Source organism: Solanum stenotomum, chromosome 7, assembly GCF_019186545.1.
Source record: "Solanum stenotomum isolate F172 chromosome 7, ASM1918654v1, whole genome shotgun sequence".
Classification (NCBI taxonomy): Eukaryota; Viridiplantae; Streptophyta; class Magnoliopsida; order Solanales; family Solanaceae; genus Solanum; species Solanum stenotomum.
Genome location: NC_064288.1, coordinates 56,140,494 through 56,164,870, shown reverse-complemented (window position 1 = coordinate 56,164,870; position 24,377 = coordinate 56,140,494). Strand labels below are relative to the sequence as shown.

At 33.2% G+C, this 24,377-nt stretch overlaps 3 protein-coding genes across 6 annotated transcripts; all 3 read right to left on the bottom strand.

Annotated features, from left to right (window-relative positions):
• Positions 1-745: 745 nt before the first annotated feature.
• Positions 746-4,927, bottom strand: LOC125871613 (uncharacterized). 2 transcript variants are annotated; one of them, XM_049552243.1, is made up of 6 exons: positions 4,855-4,927; positions 4,237-4,393; positions 3,872-3,974; positions 2,563-2,740; positions 1,372-2,289; positions 746-1,223 (listed from the first exon to the last, which is right to left on the bottom strand). In XM_049552243.1, the coding sequence occupies exons 1-6, from the start codon at positions 4,858-4,860 to the stop codon at positions 978-980; spliced, it is 1,608 nt and encodes a 535-aa protein (XP_049408200.1). In that variant the 5' UTR covers positions 4,861-4,927; the 3' UTR covers positions 746-977. The 2 variants fall into 2 exon arrangements, with proteins under 2 accessions (XP_049408200.1, XP_049408199.1); XM_049552242.1 differs by lacking the exon at positions 4,855-4,927 and having other exon boundaries at positions 4,237-4,706.
• A 5,286-nt stretch (positions 4,928-10,213) lies between these two features.
• LOC125871642 (protein yippee-like At3g08990) lies at positions 10,214-15,060 on the bottom strand. 2 transcript variants are annotated; one of them, XM_049552280.1, is made up of 6 exons: positions 14,929-15,060; positions 14,696-14,814; positions 11,338-11,381; positions 10,884-10,992; positions 10,717-10,772; positions 10,214-10,456 (listed from the first exon to the last, which is right to left on the bottom strand). In XM_049552280.1, the coding sequence occupies exons 2-6, from the start codon at positions 14,789-14,791 to the stop codon at positions 10,372-10,374; spliced, it is 390 nt and encodes a 129-aa protein (XP_049408237.1). In that variant the 5' UTR covers positions 14,792-14,814; positions 14,929-15,060; the 3' UTR covers positions 10,214-10,371. The 2 variants fall into 2 exon arrangements, with proteins under 2 accessions (XP_049408237.1, XP_049408236.1); XM_049552279.1 differs by lacking the exon at positions 14,929-15,060 and having other exon boundaries at positions 14,696-14,906.
• Positions 15,061-17,210: 2,150 nt separating this feature from the next.
• LOC125871637 (uncharacterized) lies at positions 17,211-23,323 on the bottom strand. 2 transcript variants are annotated; one of them, XM_049552273.1, is made up of 6 exons: positions 23,167-23,323; positions 20,734-20,937; positions 19,778-19,968; positions 19,618-19,690; positions 18,025-18,187; positions 17,211-17,394 (listed from the first exon to the last, which is right to left on the bottom strand). In XM_049552273.1, exons 3-6 carry the CDS (start codon positions 19,941-19,943, stop codon positions 17,290-17,292), a joined length of 507 nt encoding a protein of 168 aa, XP_049408230.1. In that variant the 5' UTR covers positions 19,944-19,968; positions 20,734-20,937; positions 23,167-23,323; the 3' UTR covers positions 17,211-17,289. The 2 variants fall into 2 exon arrangements, with proteins under 2 accessions (XP_049408230.1, XP_049408231.1); XM_049552274.1 differs by lacking the exon at positions 20,734-20,937 and having other exon boundaries at positions 23,167-23,227.
• Between the last annotated feature and the right edge of the window lie 1,054 nt (positions 23,324-24,377).

Below are 24,377 nucleotides of genomic sequence, written 5' to 3'. Positions count from 1 at the left end.
CTAATAACCAAATAGGGAAAACTTGAAAATTAGACACTAATATATAGAAAATTTAGTCCCTTATCCTACATTTTTCCAGTTAGCTAATTCGATAAAAAATAATTATAACCTTGAAACTAAATAAAATTCATGGGCAAACGCCTGTCAAACTTTTTCGCATTCTAGTCCCCTCTCTCCATAAGAATTAACTGTATATGAAATCTAATAGCCAAATAGGGAAAACTTGAAAATTTAGACACTAATATATAGAAAATTTAGTCCCTTGTCCTACATTTTTTCAGCGAGCTGATTCGATAAAAAATAATTGAGAATATTATGTTTTATAATAAAAAAATTCTAATTGATTTACGATAAGAAAAACCTTTATTTTTAATCACAGCCCTTTTGAACTTCCCTTTCTTTTTCCTCATGTTTAAAAACTTCCCTATCCCACTTATTTTTTGGTAGTCTTTAATAAAGACTTTGTAGACAAAGTTTGGAAATTTAAGCCACATATAAGTAAAAGGTTTTGAAAAAAAATTGACTCTACTTTGGAGAAAATGAGCTGTTTTTTTATATGTAGAAATATATGGAATATTATCATCAACTTGCCTGTCATTGCATTTTCAAAGTAATTCAATAGATACCATAAAAAACAATTTTGTTGGAATAAGGCTATATATCACTCAGTACTTAAATTTGAGAAACTTACTTTATGAAATGGACATGACACTTTAGGTTATTAATCTTACATCAAAATGAGAAAGAGAAGTATTTTGTAAGTCAGAGCTCAAGAACTTAAGTTTTTTCCATTATAATTACAAGAAAAGTTTAATCTTTGCTAGTACATGCATAGCACAAGAAATGCCACTACTATTGCAAAGGATCCCTGAAAAATAAATCCAGATGCAATTTTTCAATGTAGAAGTTTCAAGAACAAACAAGATCAAATAATCAAACCACACAGCAAGAATAAATATCATAACAAGTCCTACAGGTCAGCGAGGAGACGATAGTTCTCTCTCACAACCAAAGTTATCATCTTCAGGTTCACTCCAATTTATGTTATTAGAGCTATTGTTCATACTTGGTTCTGAACTAGCATTGCTGCTCGTGGCAAGGGGCGAGTCAGAAACACTACCTGTCTTGTTCTTTGTTGAGCTAGACCGGATACTGTTTGCTGAAGAAGCTGAGACCCGTGTCAGGACTGGGCGTAAGGTTCCATTAACACTTCGTCTTATATCCTGTTCATAACAAGTCCATATAAATGTAAATGTAGGAAATAGAATGTGTTACAATGCAGGTATGCTCGAGACTTTCTATACAAGTTCACTTTTGAATTTGAATGTTTATGGAATTGAATGAATGAGCATTTAGAAGTTATGTATGTACCATGTGCCGTAGAGCCATATCCAAAGACTTTTTGGAGAATGATCTTCCAAAGCCTGAATTTTCTCGGGATAAAGATTTCTTGGAGGAATTTTCATGAGATAGATTATCATCTTGCTTTGGGGGAGCTAATTTCCTCATGTTTACTACCCGTTCAACCATCTGTGTTCCGATCAACACAGGATTCACGTCATCATTTTCAATACCATAGCCCCTACTCTTGGAAAGCAGAGCAGTTGTATTGATCAAAATAGTAGCTGTTGTTGCTCGTCCTCTAGAAGGAGAACATGATTTCCGTCTGGGTTTTCCATTAGTAGTAGAGTGTCGAGCGCCAGGTGCAGTTGGTCTTCCTCTAGATGCAGATGCAGGCCTTTTAGGCACTAATGTCTTGGAATTGACAGAAGAATCACGTGAAAGACTTGGTGTCTCCAAGGGTTTCAATGGCCTAGACTTCACAGTTGGAGAGGTACCCCGAGATGGTGCAGTTTTTTTCAATGTCGTGGAACCCGTTTTTGTCGATGAAGAAGATCGAGAACCAGAAACTGATACAATAGGAATGGACGATGCAGCTGATGGTCGACGAGTTGGTGTTGCTGACCTTGATGTTGACTTGGAAGCAGCTGGTTTGGAGGGTCTACCGGTTGGGGTAGAAGAGAGTGGAGCAGCTCTTGTTGGAGTTGAGGATCTTGCTGTGGAAGCAACAGGCTTAGCAGAAGGCAACGCCGCTCTTGAAGTAGGAGTAGAAGCTCTTGAGGGCTTGGATGAAGAACTACGAGGACGTCCAGTAGGCGTTGATGACCTGGTGGAAGTTGCCTTTTTCCCCCCTGACGAAGAAGGCCTTCCATTTCCAGCAGAAGAGCTTTTGCTTCTAGACATATCTGGCTGTCCCGTTGAATGGAGCCCTTCCAGTGAATTTGCAGGCTGCAACATCTAGCAGTTAAGACTAACATATTGTTTTGCAATCCACCTCAAAATAACTGTAAAAGTGTGATAATAGAGAAAATAGAGAATTTCTTCAACCGGAAACATCACTATTAGCATTTAGTGGCAAAATTTAGTATACGTCAAAATAAATGAAACAGCATGCTAAATATAGAAGATAGAGAATTTCTTCAACTGAACAGCATTCAGCGGTACTAAAATGAGTATATTATCGTATAAGCATTCAATGGAACTTTAATGAGTATATTGTACCTGAACTATGTCCTGCTCAATGCTTATTTTAGGTTCAGGAGCAACTGTACTTGAATCCATCTTAATTTTACAGTCTTGACCAGTTGAACTAGAATTTGTCACAATTTGGTACACTGGAATATTCTGTTCTTCCACCTCTGGTAATGGATTTGAAGGAGTCTGAGGAGGTGAAAGGAGCCTGAAAACCAAATTAGCAGATAAAGTATTGATGTGTAATGGCAGAACCATCACGCAGCACTGTATTTTCATGAAACTAGGAATATACAGTTTAACGTATGTGCTCGATTGATCTCTAAAAGCATGCTTAATCAATCAGACTGTAAGACTTGAAAAATGAAGCAGAATCAATTTTCTGTCTAAGGAAGTGCATAAGCTTAAATGTTTGTTCCTACAGTGCAAACAATAAATGTGAATAATTTTGCTCAGTCTTGACGTATGTGCTTGCTTGTTCTGCTTTCATTCATATTGTCCCTAGTATGAGATGATAAACCTTAGAATGCTAGTAGAGCAACATCTCTGGTTAGCCACAACTAGAAGATCTATTTAGACCAGGTTCGGATTTAACAATGACTATAAAGCTACTTTTTGCGGTGAAAAGTCCCTATGAAAGTCAAAAACTTCTATAGTGCATTACAAAAGTTCAACAGAAAGATACATTTCACAGAGTTGAAGAAAGAAGAGGACAGCACTCAACACCTTAAATCTGTACTATAACAATTACATTCATCCGATAGGCCGTGAAAGCATCACTTATATACGCTTTTACATTAAAAAGATATATACACTACCAATTAGTATATCCTTTGAAATATTTGACTATCCGTGCTCCAAAAAAATATAAAATTGAAGGTCACTAGCATGATGCTGCTCGAACCAAAAATTACCTCATAAAACCTTCTTAGGTTCTCTTTTTAGCTTTTCTTTTTTGATAACTAACCTGCTTAGAGTCCAATGAACTGAACAAGGGTGAAAGTGAAATGCTATACAACTTCCTCAAATCAAAATCGCTACCACCCCACGACACACTAGTCATTTCGAAGAACAAGGGTGAAAGTAAAATGCTATAACAACTTCCTCAAAACAAAATCGCTAACACCTCACGACACAATAGTCATTTTGAACTCCCAAATAAAATGTCACTTACATACCGTCTGTCCATAAACTATAAGAGGCTGCACAAGCTATTCAGTTGCTTCTTTTTTATCAAAACAATAGATAACAAGTAACGCGTCGAAGTAGAAGAAAAAATACACAATAACAAAATGAGTTCATCCCTAGGCCAGCACAGAAATGTTATAGTCGTAAATACCAGTCATAGTCATTCTTGTCATTCTCAGAGTTTAAAAGATAATCTTGATTAGCAGGCTTTGTTGATGTCCCATTTGATAACGAAGAGAAGTCAACCTCTGAGCCTGCAATTAATAAAAATGCCAACTTTATTACATATACAACAATTGAAAAACAAAGAAAACTTCCAAAGCCAGACTCCAAAAGGCCAAAGTTGGCTGTACTCTAGATTTAGAATTAAAGATCATGCATTTAATAACAATATGTTAAAGTGGGGATGGAAAGAACCACCAAATGGCAAGACTACATTTATTTTATATTCTATTTCTGGGAAAATATTGCTACAAATTGACAATGCTGGAAAAAAAACATCTAAAATATCAATACCTAATTGCTGATCCAATTCCTCAGAGTTACATTTAGCAAGTTGATCATTCATGTCCTTTTCGCTACGTCGCGTCTCAAGAAACATTGCAAGATCTTCATCTACCTCCTTCATCACCATTCCTAAAGTCCTTTCTTGTGGCCTACATTGCACTGATGTCTGCATACCAAAAATCCAATCTTTTAACAAATCAAATTCAAATCTTTACAAAATAAAAAATACCCATTTCAAGAAACCACTAAAGGATCTACTTCTAAATGAAAAATATAAAACATAGATTCAGAAAATAAGCAAAACCCATAAATTTAAATGCCTAATAAACCCCCATTTCCCCCTTAAACACACATTTCTTCAACCAAGTAACAACAAAAAATCTTCAAGACAGATCATTGGATCTGACTTGAAAAATGAACACAAATGACAAAAGACCATCCATCTAGATTAACATAAAGTTCCCATCTTTACCATCAAAATCCATCAAATGTTCTACACTTACTCACTAACACCCTCATAAAAATAAGTTTACAAGATTCAATAATCATACATAAACATTGCACCAGAAAAAAAGACAAAAACAAAAGAAAAAACAGTCAATCTCACAAATCATTAGATATACTTACAGCCATTGTCACAAGAATATAGCTAGAAGTTGAATTAATGGATTCAATGAAAACCAAAAAAAAAAAAAAGGTGTGTGTGTGTAGGGGGTGGGGAGTGGGGAGTGGGGAGTGGGAGGGCAGCTTGTATAAGTTGAGAAAAAATGTCAGATGGTGAGAGCAAGAAATGTGGGGGGTTTAAAGAAGGTTGAAAAAAAACTTTAGAACAAGAATGAAATCAAAGTGATTTGTTGGATTCTCCTTTGATAAGCAAGTCATACAGTGTGTTATGTGATGTGCACAAGAAAACACAAAATTCAGGGAGAGAAATAGAGTTTGAAATTAATACAATTTTCTATTGCCATCAATTCCCTAATATGTCCCACCAATCTGGTTTAATTTACTTATTTGCCCTTATTTATTTTTGTTCAAAATTCAAATTTATAATAAAGTGTAGATTTTGAATTTTTATTATTGTTATGATGTGCTCGAAATTTAAAAAAGAATTTGTATCGAATCCATTTTAGAGCATAAAAAATGCATTAGTTTGAGTTGAGAATCTTCCAGAAACAACATCTATATCTCAGAAAGGTAATGGTAATACTTGCGTACACTTTTTAGTGTACTTCCTTGCACTTATTATTGTTATAAGAATGCATTGGTTTTAGACTCTATAACGATGTTTTTGAAAAAATCGAACAATATAGCATAATTGAATTGATTAAACAAAAATAACAAAACTCATATTTATACTAACTCTTTTATTTATTACTCCCTCCATTCCATATTAAGTTAATTTTTGAGGCATTTTCCATTTTAACTTAATTGTTCAGTTTTCAAGACTACTTTTAGAGTGTTCTTCCAATATTACCCTTCATTAGTTAGTATTGGAATTAGTGATTAATTAATATTTAGTTATTTTGTTATTTTAATCATAAATTTGACAATAATTAATAAGGATAAAAATGGAAAATTAGATTTAATTTATGTCTTAATCTACTTTTCTTAAAGAGTGTGAAACACCTCAAAAATTAACTTAATATGGAATGGAGGGAGTAGTGATTATTCCAAATTGAAGTGACCAATTCAAATTCAAAAGTTAGTAAGCAACTTTCTTAATTGATATGTCGCTTTCTTTTTTTCATTTTATGTGGAAATTTGTATTACCAAAATTATTAATAAGATCAAATGATTACTAAGATTTGTTGCTTGGCAAAATGGTAAGGAGATCTATGAATAGTATGGAAAATCTCAAGTATATAGTAAGTTTTAAGTAGGGTCAAATATGTAACAAAATTAATGTTAGTCAATATTAACTCATTAAACTTATATAGGAGGATTAAAACATTAGTCTCTCAAAAAGAGGTCGTTTAGCATTTACTACACAATATTTTTGTCGTTTGAAATACTATCTACTTTTTATAAGCCAAGTTTTTTGTTATATATGCATTCCGAATCATTTATTAGTAAATTGATCTATGATATAACGTTTATTTTAAATTATTGTACCGTGTGGTTTTTTTTAATTATGCTTTAGATATATTTATGTTAATTCCGTAAATTGAATTTCACTTGTATAAGTAGTTCGATAAATTATATTTTTTGCAAATAAGTTTTTAGCCCATAATCTTACCAGACGACACTTAAATATTGGCCTAAAAAAAGTTATTTGTACAAAATACTCTCAATTGAACTTATTACTTTTTGTTTTATATATGTGTATATATATGTGTATCAACCATATATAGTTCCAATTTCCAAACATATAAAATGAGGCACATAAATTTATAGTATACCTTTTTAGATTTTGAAATAAATGATGTGTGAACTTTTTGCCAAAATTAAGGAAGACATGTATTATATTAGGTGCATAATAAGAGGATCATTTCATAATCATATGCTAAACTTTTTGTATCTAAGTCATTTTTCAAAGTGAATAAAGAGCATTTGTCAATATCTTTTAGTTTGTGGGGTATCCATTTATTCCATTGCACATGTTTGGGACAGAGGCTTCATACTTCATATAATAAGCAAAATTTTGATTTATTTCATTTCATAAAACAATTTTATCTCTTTTCCTTTTTGTTCTTTTGTTCTTTTAGCCTATGCCATTTTTTTCTAGCTCTTAATACTCTTTTTGTCTTTAAAAAATCCTTTTCTTGTTATACTCCTACCAAACAATTGGAAAATTATACACAAGTTTATTCTAATCCCATCAAAATCAACAATAGGTGTTTCAACGGGTCGATTGGTTTTTTAGTTTTTTTTTTTTTAAAAAAATGATTTTAGTTTTGCATCATTTTATGAGATATTTTTATTTTTACATATATAACCATTGAACATAACTCACAAGAGATCTTGCACGGTTACTTCACTATTAAAGATCACTATTTTCTCACTGGAAAATGTTCACTGACTATTTTCATAGATATTTTGATTGGATCAGTAAGAATAAAAAAATAGTAATGTATAGTATTTTTTTCCCATCATACCTTTTTTCAGTGAGTTGATTATGAAGAAATAAGTGGTAAAATCATGTTCTATAGCACAAATTTCTTATTAATTCGCAATGAAAATATAATTCAAATGGTAAAGAATTATATATATGTATTCATTTACACGGTCTTAACAGGAAGTCCAAATGAAGAAGACTAATTATTATCATCGGGATATTCGTATATATATTGTCCTAAATATTATTTAGTATATCAGCAATATATAAACAACGTAAAACTGAATTATTGTCAATTAATAAGAAGGAAATTTGTTAAAATCTTGTCTAGTATCAATGATACAAAAAGAAATAAAACAAATCTCATGTAGCAATTCTTAGAGGTCTATATATCAAAATCAGCAGCACTGAAAAAGCAAAAAACAAAAGGTTTATTTTACTGATTCTCACTTTTTTTTGTGTGTGTTTGGGGTGGGGGGGTGTTCAAGAGAGTGATTTGAATTTAAACAAAGTTTAGTAGCACGATGTTGACATGATGAATATAATTAATAACGTAAACAAATAAACCACACACATGTATCAAATTAATTTATAAGAAATGCGTACAAGTTAAAGAATAAACAGATGTCACAAGGTCATTATATATATATTATTTTTTTATTTATTTTATTTATTTTTATTTTTTTTGGTTGATTACAAGTTTAGGCATATTCACCCACTTTGACTGACTTTATTTGGTTGTGGTTATGCATCTTAGATTATTAAGTGTATTTATTTATATTAAAATTTTAATATTTATTTTATTTGAATAGATCTTAATAAAGTCTTTAATATTATTAAAAAGATATATGTGAATAATTTTTATCATCATTCTATTTATAATAACCGGTCATCATCATTATCTCTTTTTTTTTTTCATTATAACTATCACTATATTACCATCATCAACTACAAATTATCAACCATCTTTGTCATCACAATCATCATTGACGACTATCCCTAATGTCAATCACTATTGACAGTCGCTACCAAACCTACCCACTACCTCAAAAATGATCTTTGGCGGCAATTAATTAACGGCAATAGCTTAATTGCCACTAAATATGTACTTTTAACGGCAATTAACACTCTTTGTATATGTCCCTAGAGCCTTTAGCGACATTGGATCCAATGACTATCAACTAATGCGGATAAAGACTTTAACACTTTTTGTTAATGTGTATATTTATTGCCGCTAAAAAGTGATTTTGTTGTAGTGACCACATCCATAATTATAATTATGGAATTGTGATGGTTGATGATAATGCTAGTTATGATGGTTGGTAGTATGGATAGAACGAAGTGGTTGCAGTGGTAGTGGAGTGACGGCGACGATAATAACGATGATATCAGTTGATATAATTATAATGATGGAGATGATATGTTATAGTAGATGTGGTTAGTATTAGTGGTGTGTTAATGATTGACAAAGGTAATATTGATTGTGATTGCAAATGTGTTAGTGATAGTGGTTGACGATTGTGATAGCAATGATGATTGACAGAAGATAGAAGTAATTTTTAACGAAAAATATTCGACTAAGCTCCGCTCCTCTCCCGTTAACAATGTGTTCTTTTAACTGTTTAACACATAAAAAAGGATAGAAGAATAGAATAAGACAGTCAAATTATTGATGTGAAGAATATTTTGAAAAGGTGCACAAGGCCCTAGACTTAAACATGGGCTATTTTGTGTATTTTATTTTTTAAAAATTCATAAATAAACGTGGTTGGGAATTTTCAATCTATGAAGTGTGGGCCAGAAAAGATTTTGGGCCCATTTTATGGGCCTAATGGGCCGGGTTGTTTTTTATTAGATGGTGATTGGTGGGGACCTGTTTGCATTTTTTATGAAAAAACATTTTGAGACCAAAAATCCATTGATGAAGTAAGATAATATATTATTAAATTAGATATAAATATATATGTACTTTTTCTTAGTTATCAAACACAACAAGATTATATATTTATAGCATATCTAAAGAAAAGGCCAATGTGAACAGTTAGGAGTGTCTATGACTTTTTTTAAATAATGAAACATTAAATTTTTAGCCTTGAAAGTATGAATTTGATTAACATAAGAAAACTAAATGATTAATTCATGTTCATAGGTCAATTTAACTAATCAAAATAAATTAATATATGTTCATTTATTGAAGACTTGACTACAATAGAACACTAAATAAGGGATATAATGGTAAACTTATCTAATGTCTTAAGGGACGTAAACTCTAAATATGGTGACATATAAATAGGAACGAAGGGAACATCTTGTAAAACAAAATTGAAAACTAATAATCATGAAAATCTATAGGTATTTTTGAAATTCTCATTCGCGCATATGTTGGATAGGAACATAGAGTTTAATGTAATACTTAACAAAAATACTTTGTTTTAACTAAGTTTGAGTATTCTTTATTTAAACGGGGTGTTTAGTTTATATTTTGTTCACTTTCGCATTTTATGTTTAAAATTGGGTGTTAAGGTTCTCCTATCTAGATGTTAGAGTAGGTTCAGCCGACTCCATGGTTTGAATTGTGATACCTGTAGGCAAAAGAGTAAGTCAAAATAAACTAATTTGACAAGTGTCACTTCTTAATTGGATACTATAAAATTAGTTGATCATAAATACATATCATAATGAGTTTTAACATGTAAGAACATTTTCTGCTAAGTAAATAGAAGTGATCAATTTACAGATTTTGTAGGAGATACATTTCGTTGAGGAATTAGGCGAAAATATTAGATAGATCATATAATAACAGTATTGGCCAAGTTGGACAAACTTTTTTTCTTTGGAAAAAGATAAAACATCAGATTTCTATCAATGATAGTCAAAAGACTACAAGAGCAATTTGAGATGGAAAAACCAGAGAGACTAAAAGTATAGTAATTGATCATTCGAAATGCAAAACTTGTCTATATAAGCTACTTGCATCTGTACTAAAAGCAATTATAGATTGCTTGTGTCGACATAGAAAGTTGAGAGGATGTACAATTGTAATAAATCTTTGATTCTAAATGATAATGAATGGCGAAGCAGAAGGTTAGTCAAGGTTCATCGGTATCACTTCCTACGAGCTGAGCCTCTTGAAGTATTGAATAGTTGCTTCCATCTGGACCCAAGATCTTAAACCTACTTAGCAAAAAGAACCAAAATAACTCAATAGGTGTTTGGACAATGTTTGGTTGAAAGCTGGAAAAAAAATTACTTCAAGTTGAAGTCGTAAAGAAGTATTTGGATGATCAGGTTGTGTACATGACTACTTGCAAATATTGATTGTCAAAATCATTATTATTTGCTAACTGCAGATAATAAGTGAAATATTGTGTATGTCTAAAAGTCTTGATGTATGATCAGACACCAAAAGTAAGGTAAAAGAAACACTACAATACCTCTCAAGGATGAACCTCCCTTCCTTGTACTTTTGGTCTTTCTCTTGCGCAGCTTCCTGAAATTATTCAGTCGATATTGGTATAACATATCAATATGATAACTAGAGCAGAGACATAAAAAGTCGAAGACTATTGCAGAGTCATGAAATAGTGGATAGGAGACTTACATATTTCCACCCCACAATAGAGCCACATCCTACACAGAATATGTCAACAACAGTGTGCATTCCAGTCAGCATCACCCGCTCTTCTTTTTCTCCAAGAGTAACATTCACACTGCAATGCCAATAAAGGAGTAGAACATAATATACACTCTTGCAAGTGGAAAACATGTTATAGGATACAGTGACTAGCCACATTTTCTGCCATTCCGCAATACATAATTCAAGAAATGAGTTTGGCTTTCTATTTGAGACAGGATAAGAAATTCTATTACTTCAAACATTGAAGCAAAATCCCAGCAGAAAGAAGTAATAATTAAAGTAATAGGGGAAATATTTATACAAATTTATAGGAATTTAGTTTCCCAAAGTTCATCTCAACCTTCAAGGCCCCTCCCTGCATTAGCATTAATAGAGTTAGAAAATCCATCTGAAATAGTAGGTTATATTGAACACTTACACTTTATCAAAGAGGTAAGCCTTCCCATGCCTGCATTGAAATGACTGGAGAAAAGGGTGAAGGGAAGAATTAGGATACATGCCTGAGGTCGTATACAGATAATCCACGCCAGAAAGAATCATAGTACAATCTAAGTTACCAATTTCACAAAGAATCATACTACAATCTAGCCAGTTTCCAAATAGTAGCATGAAGACAACATATACCAGAATCCAGCAATAGTACTACTCACAACAATTATAGATCATACATAAGAATACAGGAATGGTACCATTTAGGAATAATTCACTAGATAGCCTAATCTGAAACAACAACAAGCAATTAACCAACCTTGGCTCACAGCAAATCTAGTCAACTCCACTGAGGCTGAGTGGTAATTCTTTTATATGAAATAGCAGTTTGCTCTACTTATAAACAGAGAAAAAGAAAAAGAGAAAGAGGTTGGTATGTCTAATGAAGGATTTTCAGTCTCATTGGACAGATATACTGAAAGTAAGGTCAGATTTCATTCATCATGTACAGTGTATTATAGATTTAACTTTTAACAACAGATTTCCAGATTGATCCTTTATTTAGTCGTTACATCTTGTACACATCAGTCAGAGATTTGCATTGGTCTGCCTACTATGGTACATCTGAAGAAGTTGCTAATAGCAAGAATACAACAATATATCTAGTGAAATCCCATAAGTGGAATATGGGGAGGCTAGAGAGGCTGTTTCCTAGTGCAGTAAAAATCCAAGTTAAAAGAAGAAGAAAACTTAGCAACTAATAAGGAAAGCAATGCAGAGCCTACAAGAAAGGAACAATAACAACAACAAAATAGTACAATAACCAAAAAACAAAAACAACCGATGACAATAGGTATCAAAAGCAAAAACTACAAGAATACGACTAGTACTGTGACAAACACCAACAAGCCTAACCCTCGAAAGGTAAGACAACACTCCACTGCCTACTGCCTACTGCCTACTAACTTTCTACCCTAATATGCGACCTCCACACCCTCCTATCTAAGGTAATGTACCAGGTAATCTGAAGTTGCGCCATGACCTTAGATATGTTGGACATACTACAACAAGCACCCAGCATCCAATTCAAACCAATTTTTTTAAGGATATGGAACAAGCAAAGAATCATATAGCGGTACTATAAAACATATTCTCTAACAACTAGTAACAAACTGAAAGTCCAGATCACAACCCCCATAGTACAAACTATGGCATATTAATGTGAAAACACTCATGATTCTAGACAAAAAAACACAGAAAAATATTAACTGTCAATTTATAGTCTGACAGAAAAATTAGTTATTTATAGGAAGCAACAATCTGCAGCAAACTTATGTCAGACAACCTAGTGTAGGAGATAACAAGCCTCATTAAGATTACGTTCATTTCGGACATTATCAAGCCCGACAAATCCAAACAGACTAACTAAACTCAGAGCCAGAATTTCAATCATTGAAAGTTTTAGTTCCAAACTTCAGAGAAAAACATTAAACAAGACATCAGTCCAAATTTAACACCACAAAACAGACTTCATATATGCCACCCAGCTTCCTCTTACATAGTTTGCATCTTCCATAATGCTTGTTCTACATAAAAGAAATCCAGCTGAATACCATTCATTTTCATCTATCAATTCAGAGTTTAAGAAAGGTATACAAATAGCATGCATATTACAAGGTTTTGGAATTCAAAAGTAAATAATGCCTCCAATCCATCTAATATGGATGTACAGTACTTGAGTGGGTATAAAATTTAAGTTATCAATTGGACTTCACAGTACATTAATAGTAGAGAAAGATATCAGCTTGGTAGAGAAAACATCACTCAAACTTTAATACTAGAGTAGGTAAATGAATTTGAATGATGAAAATTGTAACCTTATCAACAACAATTGCAAAGTCGTGTAGACTGTAGAATAATATTATTAGATGGTGTCAAACAATTTGGACATAACAAAAGAACTGCCATGTAAATTTGGACAACAGGGATAGCCTACTAGGATTAAGACAATTAATATCCACACTAAGCTGAGATAAGATAGATGATCATTTCTCCACGAAGCTGACACCATGTCATAAGAGAAAATCAGGACCCTTGTATATGTACTAGTAGAGTAGCTTGACTACAGATATTTTGCCACTTGCGAGCAAATTGAAACAATAATTTTATGAACCACCTATAAAGGTATTTAGACAGAATACTTCCTTCTAAAACTAGACTGAAGGATATCTCAGAAGACAGGAAATAAAAGAGTTAATGAACCTGCAGGCAAGAAACATCACTGCATGATTAAGAATTTATGACATCCCTTTCACTAGAAAGCAATAAAACTTTGCTAGATGGAACATAATCTTGAGAAGGGATTAGTCCAATCTTGCACCAACCTCAACCAGCTAGTTAGGGCTCAAGGCACTAGGATGCAACAGCAGTGGGAGCAGGTAGATGCAACAGACAGGTGAACTAAAGAAGTGTTCAAGCACTCCCGAAAAAATGAATGCTACTAAGAGGACATGGATGAGTGCGGCAATTATAACTGCTCCCTGCACTCTAGACACCTAATTATCTCAGAAGTTCATGAACTAAGTCCTTAATGACTGCTGTTTCGCACCCTCTGCCTCCATATAATCCACAGGTTAAACAAATAAGAGCGCCTGCTACCTATCAATCTTAACCATGTTTAGCTACCAGTTTCCCCCAGTCCACACCCTGTGACCTGTTCAGACACTGAGAGTTCCAAGGGGGAAGATATACTAAGTTAGAAAATTAACTTCTTTCTCCATTTGCAACCATGTACCAAGTTTCATGCAGCTACATTAGTCCTTGTACAACATATTAGTTAGTCCAAAACCCGGATAAAGAGGACAATTTCTTCTAGCAGAAAAGTAACAATTCAACTGTCACACATAAACCAACCAAATGTTGCAAAAATGAAAAACTCCGCCTATGTACAAAGTATAGTACTATAGTTTAGCATTGAATATTGCACAACAAAAATTGTTTACCAATGACCCAAAAATATGAACTTTCTACTTGTGTTGAATTATAATCAAATAAATTTAACAACCGGATAAAAGAGGAAGATTATAGTAGGTTGATGGTTGGGTAAAATCAAACAACAATAAAGATGAAAATCATCAGAAAATTATAGAATTGAAATAGTCGACCCCAACTAATTTGGTATTGAGACTCGAAGCCTAACTCCGCCCCTGAAGGCTATCATGCTATATATAATATAAATAACAACAACATACCCAAATAGAATCCTTGGCTCAAGTTCGCAAATTAAAGTAGTTATGTTATATATATAAATAAACAGAAGATGAATATAAAAAAGATAAAAGAGAGACCTTAGACATAATGTGATCAGCAAGACCAAAATGAGTTTTACAGTACTTGCAGCTATAGATGTTTCCTTCAAGAGTGATTACAAAAAGCCTACCCATCCTCTTCGATCAAACTAAAACCCCTTCAAAATAAACAAAGTTAGTGTCAGCAAAATCAAGAAAAACCCAACAATTGATCAAAATAAGAGTAACCCATTGCAGAAAAACACAAAAGAGAGCAACCCAATTGATATTACCTTTTGCAGCAGAGAAGAAAGTAATCGACCGGAATTGTTGAGCCAAGTGTTATGCATCTATTTATACATGCGAAAAAAAACTTTTCATAAAACCCAATACGAATTAAACTCTTTTTTTCTTTTTCTTTGCAATTTGTTATTTGCATGATTATATTTACACTTCCGCCCCTCGTCGTTTCATATTACTCTTTCTTCTTCTTTTTCTTCTTTTTAGGGGTAAAGACTATATATTCATATTAAAAAGGAAAGTGTATAGCATAAATCGAGATATTAGCAGTATTTATTACTTTTTTCTAGTTGTCATGTTTTTTTAGAGTAAAACGATATCAACTTTGATTAGTATTTTTAAGATGTACTTTTTAATCATATTGATATGAAAAAATTGCTACTTATAGTAATTTTCATATAGTTTTTGAAATCTAATTTTTTATTTTAAAATATCAAATTAATATAATCTAATCTAATTTAACTTTGAAAGTTAGTCAAATTGACTTTAAAACATAACATGGCAACAAAAAAACCCAGAGTGAATAACTAATTTAGTGTAAGCATTTTGCATGTGCGTCTTATATCAATCAATAAGATTTAATGCTTTAACTAGATTATATTTAAAGCTAAGTAATGGGGGAAATATGAATGTGAATAAGAGTGTGCAAATAAATACACTCTTATTCACATTACTTCTTTAGGATAAAACAGAAAGATAACGCGTAATTCAAAAACAAATAAATACATGCACTTTAATCATATTTTGTAGTCCTTTTCAATTTCTAAAAAGAGGATAATTAAATAAAGATTCATACTTTACGCACCTCATGAGCACAAGAAAAACGCAAGTATCTGTGATTTGGTCGGAGGCCATCAATTTTAATTTGCACATAATTTTTTTGAAATAAAAGGAAAGTAACATTAATAGAAAAGGAATATTTTTCCAAAAAGAAAAATCAGACAAATTAACAAATTCTAGCCTCCTTATATTATATTCATACGAGGTTTTTTTTTTTTTTTTTTTGTAAACAAACATTAATAAAGTTACATAAAAAGATCAAAATTGCTCTTAAACTATGCGAAATAGACTATTAGTACGCTCCACTACATCTTGGATAAAAGAAGAGCAACTTTCACATATAGCAAACACAAAATTCATTTTTGTATGCTATAGCAAACTTTGCATAATTGCGCTCCATAGCAAACATAAATATGTATATTTCGCTATATATATATACAAAAGAAAGCAGTTGTATAATTTGCTTTGGTATACATATACAAAAAGATCAATTGTATAAAGTGAGAGACGAGTGAGCGAGCGAGATCTAGGAGAGTGGCGAGTGAGATCTGAGAGAGGGGAGAGAGGAGAACGAAAATATATGTATATATACAATTTTCACGCATTTTATACATTTGCGTTTTTGTATAAAGTGAGAGAGGGAAGTGAGAGAGCGAGATCTGGGAGAGTGGCGAGCGAGATCTAGGAGAGGGGAGAGAGAGGAATGAAAATATATGTATATATACAATTTTCTCTCGCTTTATACAAACACAAACGCATTTTATACAATTTGTGGTTTTTGTATAAAGTGAGAGAGACGAGTGAGAGAGCGAGATCTGGAAGAGGGGAGAGAGGGGAACGAAAATCTATGTATATATACAATTTTCTCTCGCTTTATACAAACACAAACGCACTTTATACACTTGCGTTTGTATAAAAAACGAGAGAGGCGAGGGAGAGAACGAGAGTGGCGAGTGATATTCACCAGGAGAGAGGTTAAATAGCAATAGTTTGCTATGGGGTACAATTAAATCAAACTATATTTATAACATTTAATTTGAATTAATAGTTTGCTATTATATACAATTTTTCCATAAAAGAAGCCCCAATGTTATCTCAAGAGACAACAAATATCCTTAAAATTAACCGCCCAAATTTATAGTGATGTGGCGAGTCAGGACTAATCCCTCCAGTAAAATTTAATTGGACAAATCAAATTATTATTCTATTTTCCACCCTATAAAGAAAAAAGAATCACCTTCGGATGGTTCTGAAAAACCATTCTCAGTAAAAATTAATTACAATTCCTCCCCATCAGTTGTGGCAATATAATTAGATAAATCAAATAATTCTCTAGAAATAATAGGCTGTTTCCAAAAGGTCCTGTGCTCAAGTGCAACAAATTCATGTACAGTGACAAGAATATAGCAAATAGCAAGGTAACAGTTCAAAGTCTGACGAAAAGGAGCTGAAAACAACAATACAATAGTCTAAAGTTGAAACATTGATTCTGTGCTATAAAGAACAATGATTATGCAGGCTATAATACAATTGAAATCAATCAAATTGAATTCTAACATATACTCAAAATACAATTAGAAAGGTGTTAGGCTCTTTGGTGTCATTCTTTCAACTTTACCAACCCGGTGAGGAGGCCACACAACATGGGTAACCCTTCCACGAACCAAACCAAGAGGGATCTGAAAAAGAAAGTTTTTCAAGTCAATCAAACTAATCATCTGAGCTAGACGAAAACTGATTACAAACCCAGATAAGGTCACACAAACACTCTCATTCTCAGAACTCCACTCGTTCTCTCCTTTCTTATGCACCACATAAGATATAGCATTGACAGGGTATAATCTGTGTTTTACTTTAGGATCTATAGTGAGCAAGTAACTTTCGGACAAAATAAGTCTAAAAGATCAGCTTATTCATATGCAAAGATAGGCATCCTAAGTTTTCATCCAAGAAGCTGTATTTTCGCTGCACATATAATCTTACTAAGTGATTCATTAAAAGTAGAATGAATATAGATATAAAATCACCAACTCCTCACACAAACGGGAAAAGTTTAACACTTCATACTAGGATGTCCAAAAGTTAAATTCACCCCTTCACCACAAGTGAGTAGGAGGCAAGGTCAAAAGAATGCCGCATTTAGCAATTTATGCCAATATGATTGCCGATTCTATTGATCTTGTATGTCACCTACATTAGCTAAAGTTTCTTAATGTAACCTTGTATTAACTTTACAAAGTATATTGGATTCTTTCTATGTTAAAATTCCTCTTCATTAGCAGAAGAATATGGAGTAATATGTAACGTACAGGGCCAAAGGATCTTGAGTCCAAGCTCCAAGCCTGATTGTCGCCTTCAACCCAACAATGTCCTTCAGGGATCACTACTGCATCATAATGAGGGGTACTGACCAAGTCACCAGGTAAGGCTGTTATTCTCTTTATATTTTTCTCTTTATGATTAGTTGGAGAGCTGAAATGAAGGCCAACCACAAATCAGACAATTGGTGCAAAAGATGGTTAAAGAATATTAGAATATATTTAATTTCCAATAAACAAAAAAACATTAACTGATTATACACTGGAATCTGCTCTAACTTGGAAACAAGAGAGGTGTCCACTTGGACCATAATATTGAATTTTGCTGGCACAATTTATCAAAGACCACTTGAATTATAGAAGATAACATCTTAAAAGTATAAAATCTGATCACTTGATACTAAGAATTTACCACTGGTTGAAAAACAAATATCTCACATGTCACAACTTAGAATGGACTTCGAGAGAGACGTTTAAGGATGGGAAGAGCCAAAATGTCGAACAAGAGCTGATCACAGATAAAAAGATTGTTCTTCAGGTCAAACGAGGTTTGATATCCAGCACAAGTTACCAGTGCTCATCAACTGAGTGGAAGCAGGTCATCTTGATTGATATATTAAATTAACTTTTCTAAAGACACCAAGAACATAACTTTAAGAGCAATGTGTGTTAGAGGCCCTTAAGGTATTACAAAGTAGGCCTTCTAATGCACTTAACTCTTTAAGAATGAAAAATGAGTATTGGCCGAGGTGCACGCAAGCTGGCCTGGACACCACGGTCATAAAAAAATGAAGAATGAGTATTCCACCAAAAAAAGGTATTAAAAACAACAGAGCTTCTGATCTTTCTTTCGATTTTATCTTCAAGAGAAATTCTCCATAAAAATTCAATATATATATGTATGCTTTTCCACTAGTAACTTTTTCAAGCCTTGGACTTGCTTTAGTTACACTTGCTATGGATGCAAGAGCATATACTCAGTTCAAAGGAGCTTTTTAGTAGCAGGAGATGTCATTGGAAATCTATGAGCTAGTTACAGGAGCTATGTCAAGAGAGTAAAACATAAAATATGAAACTCTATTCTCTGTCACAATGGGATTTATAATTAAAAGTAAGATATCTAAATCAGCACATACGATATCAAAAGTTGAGTACTACGATGTACTACATTGGAACCAAGAATATCTATTCCATGGTCAGATGCATCAAACCTTCCAAATGAGAAGTGTGGACCGAGTATATCTCACATTCCAAACAGTACAAACATATTTGTAAGGTCTGAAAGTCTAACAATGAAACTTGAATAACCAACTATGATAACATCCAAACAAGTAACTTAAGCCATACTCCCACCAGGTTAGTGAATGATATGTTGCGGGGACTCTCCAAAACAGCTGTAACAACTGAGTCGGATCCTCCAAAAATGCACTACTTTTGGAAGATCTGACCCGCACTCATTGACTCTTTTGGAGAGTTCAAGCAGCAACATGAAGTGAATCAACAAAAATAAATAAGATGTAGACCGGTCAAGCGATTACTTGAGTCAAAAGAAAAACAACCTTGGGGCAGCTTGTCAAGAGTTACCTGAAGACAACCACATCGCCGAGGGAGAACTTGTATTTTTCTAGGCAAAGCTTCTCCACTACAACAAAGTCACCTGCACCATAATGACTAGCTGATAGTTTCATCCATGCCCGCAGCACAAAACTTTAAGAACGTAAAAGAGAGAAAAAAGAGTAGTTACGAGTCAAGGCTCTCATGGAACTGTCATCATGTGGATTAAATGTAGGAGACATTGAAATGCCACCAACAGGAACAATACTAGCATAACGATCAGAGACGGTAAGGCCTATGAGCCCAAAGGTGAAATAATTCTTAGTTAAATTCCAGATGAAATTCACAGTTCCCATAATCGGCCTAAAATCATCTGTCACACTGTTCAAACCCAAGAAGAGATTTTAAAAAAATCAGCAAATATGTCTTTCCAAAGTAAGCATGTTATCAATCCTATTTCAAAATATGCAGTGGTTTAACACTGTGAAAGACTTCAATCAACTTCTCATCAATCCCAAACTAGTCAGGATCTATGTTGCTCAGATTCTTCAGAAACGTCGACAGGTGCGTGTCGGATCCTCCAAAAGTAGTACTTTTTGGAGGATCCCACACGAGTGCTGCAGCAATTTTGGAGAGTCCGAGCAACTTAGGTCAGGATGAACCCCTATATCTGTTTAGGCCCATGTCATCCCACCCCACATTTTCAAAGAATTATCTCTTTAAAATCGTTGCAACAACTGCAATGTAATTTTGGTCCAACAAAAAGGAGCATATATTATCTGGCACTATCTGCGATTAGCTAAGCATGAATTTAGCGCACATTAATCACTAGGAGTTGAGTAAACCCATCAACAATTATTCTAGAAAAAGATAAATCCGCAGCTATCAGCAGAAGCTAGACTTTTTCTTGTATTTATTATTTCTTCCTGCAAGGTAACAACTTTAACAGCTAGTTCCAACCCAATCCTCTAGTAGACGCTTGCTGAATGGTAAATTCAATCGAATTAATTGAGCATCAGCTATATAACTCATCTGTATGCGCCCCACTCTATTTAAGTCTTGTCTTTCTAGGACTAATATTGCAAACATATCATAATAACTTTACTGTTACATGAATAAACTAAATAGAAGGGAAGTAAGACATACAGATGATATAGAGCCACTGGATAAGAGAGAAAGGAACGAAATCGAAGGGAAGCTCCGGCAGCCAATGATGGTTATCGCTGATGAAGAGTGATAATAGAAAGGATAGAACAATCTGGGCCTACTGTGGACTCTAAATGGGTCTACCAAAGCCAGTGGATTGGTTTGCTGGGCTTGTGTCAACAAGCATATCAACTTAAACAATCTCTACATAAAAATAAAAGGGAAAATTGTATATAATAGCACACTATTAATTCAAATTAAATGCTATAAATACAGTTTGATTTAATTGTACCTCATAGCAAACTATTGTTATTTCACCTCTCTCCTGGTGAATCTCGCTCGCCACTCTCGTTCTCTCCCTCGCCTCTCTCGTTTTTTATACAAACGCAAGTGTATAAAGTGTGTTTGTGTTTGTATAAAGCGAGAGAAAATTGTATATATACATATATTTTCGTTCCCCTCTCTCCCCTCTCCCAGATCTCGCTCTCTCACTCGCCTCTCTCACTTTATACAAAAAACGTAAATTGTATAAAATGTGTTTGTGTTTGTATAAAGCGAGAGAAAATTGTATATATACATATATTTTCGTTCCCCTCTCTCCCCTCTCCCAGATCTCGCTCGCCACTCTCCTAGATCTCATTCTCTCACTCGCCTCTCTCACTTTATACAAAAACGCAAATGTATAAAATGCGTGAAAATTGTATATATACATATATTTTCGTTCCCCTCTCCCAGATCTCGCTCGCCACTCTCCCAGATTGTACATATAGTGTCTTAGCTTGCTAAGAGATTGTACACACGGAAATAATGGCTACCAGTTTCTTAAGCTAACAGGACATGACCATCTCTATTTGTGAAAGCGTTCACAAGAAGTGGGAAGTTTGAAGAGACAAAATGCTTTAAATATACTCAAAATGGAAGTCTAAGCTAGCAAATTGCTTCAATAAGCTTCTCAAATTCAAACTTCTGTTTTGCCCTACGATTCCTTACTTGGTCAAAATTTGAGTTATTAGTTCCACCAAGACAAAAACAGAAAACTGACATCATTTTTAAGGAAAGTGAAAATGCAGATATATGTGAAACAAAAAGCATAAAAATATCACATGTTCATTGTATAGTGCTTCATTGGGAAATAATATATAGAGTAGCATGTTAGGGAAGGAAATGTAAGGGACGGAAAAATAGAGTCCAAGAGGACTCGAATGGATTTCACATGCAGCAAAACAAAAATAAAGATTAGAATACCAAAAGAGAAGGAGGAACTGGATCGAAATACTTCATACAATTAATAATAACCAAACAATGATTTAGACTACATCAGATGCACGAAAATAAACCAAGAAAGCAAAGAGAGGAGTTGCTCACTTAACTAGCTAATACCATTATTGACTTTATTTAATGTGAGCAGTAAAGGGGAAGGCTTAAACAGGCTTTTCACTACTTTCGCGAGGATTTTCAAAAGCTAACTATGATAACCAACTAGCAGTTAACCCAAACAGTGAATTATAATATAACTAAATAGGAACTAAAGATGGGAAAGGAACCAACAAATCAACCAACTGAAACATTCGTCAAAATTTAACTCTAAACAACCACTTTTAATTAAAAACGATTCAATTCATACAAGGAAACTAGCAATACAGAACAAGTAATCATTCACAATATTTCTAAGAAACTATCACCTTGACACTCTAACGCAACAAACAAAATTAATCACTGATGGAGGGATCAAATTCTATGTAAAGAGTAGAAAGGCAGTGATGAAGCTATTTTTATGTTATTGAACACGCTACTTAGGAGCTTTCTTAATAAAATTAGCAGCCAAATGAGACAAGAAACAGATGCTATGATTAGAAAGAAAAGGCAACAAACAGAGACACATTTCAAAGACGAACTAACAGTAAGCAAGGGAGCCAAGTCGAAACAAGATTACGGTGGACTACCACTATAACTACTAGCTGAAATGCACAAGATAAAGACAACATTCAAATTGCAAGAAATAGAGACAAGTTCTGCGATATTAAGCTAGCACGAGAATTCAAAACGACAGAGAAGACAGCCAATGGCACAAGAGAACCATGAAGAAAGAAGCCTGTATAGCTAACACATTCACAGTCTAAATCGAATGAACATCAAACTATTTTAAGCATAACGAGTCAGAGTTTCAACCGACTTCCTCAAAATAGAATAAAATGAACCAACAGTAAGGAAACTCAAACTTTTAACTAACGAATTGTAGGCTTAAATCATACACGAAGAAACACATTTTTCATCTTCAACAACTAAAGAGAAACGCCAACTGAAGCCAAACGATCCACTATCAGATTTCCACAACAGACCACAAAGAATAGAAAACATGAGAGAAATAACAGAGAGTTTCAGTTCTCAAGCGAAACATCAACTAAAAACGAGCGAAGATCAAAAGAAATTTACCTTTATGGGAGCAGCGAACTGGAAAACGAGCTAACGACAACGATTCTCCACCACAAGCCAAGCTTCACCAGATTCCGACGAGCTCCAGTGGACAGTGAACAAAAAGGGAGATACTAACTCTCTTTTCAATTCGCGAGCTGGGCTCGTCGAACGATGTACTGTTTTTTTGTGGTATCGCTGATGGGTACCTCTATCGTTTGTTGGAGTTGGAATTGAATTGGGTCGATTGTATTGCTGAAGTTATTGGGCCTCAGCTGGGAATTGGGTCGGCTGAAGGGTAATTCAATTTAAGCTTTGGTCATGTGAATCTAAATTATAGCCAATTGGAGAGTCAAATTTAGTTAATTAGGATAAGTTCGACTAGTAATTAAATAAGATAAATTGATATTGATTAGTTAACAATTTTTTTTAAATTTAATGAAATAATTATTTAATTACAAACTAATTGACTCAAAGTTATAACTATAATTTAAACTAAACTAAATTAATAACATAATCAAGTAAAATCTTTTTGAGATGATTTTTAAATATTTAAAATATATTAATTATATAAAAACATATTTATTATTATTTAATAGGAAAATGAATCCAGGATTATTGCTCTGCTTCATTTATTTTTACTGCAACGATTATCAACGAATCTAGAGAAATGCTCAAGAAACTTATGATGATTATACATTTCCGATTTACCATCTATCAAGCTGATTAACTTCACAATCTTGCAGCTATGGCATTGATAAAGACCATAAAAAAATATACTACTGTAGCTTCTAATTTGAATTCGAGTAAATAGATACAAAAGTGTTTTAGACATTTTCATAATGGATACAATTTTTATACTTGATGATTAAGAATTTTAGAATTAATGACTTAGTGAGTAAAGTATTGTATAAGATATTAGAAGTTAATTGATAATCACTATTTTTAGTTTTTGCTTTTTTTTTAATTACATTTTCTTTAAATTGAATAGCAATTATAAGAGCAATTTCTAATACTTGGTGATTAAAATTGGTAACGTTAAATGAGTAAAATATTCTTTGTGCCCATACTATTTTATAATCAAGGGAGAAGAATAAGGGGAATAAACATATTTGTACCCATATTATTTATATATAAAATATCCTTTATTTCTTAAAAAAAAAAAGTATTTGTTTTAATATCTTTGTTCTTAACTTTACATTGGTTACCGGATCTAGTTTAAAGGACCCATT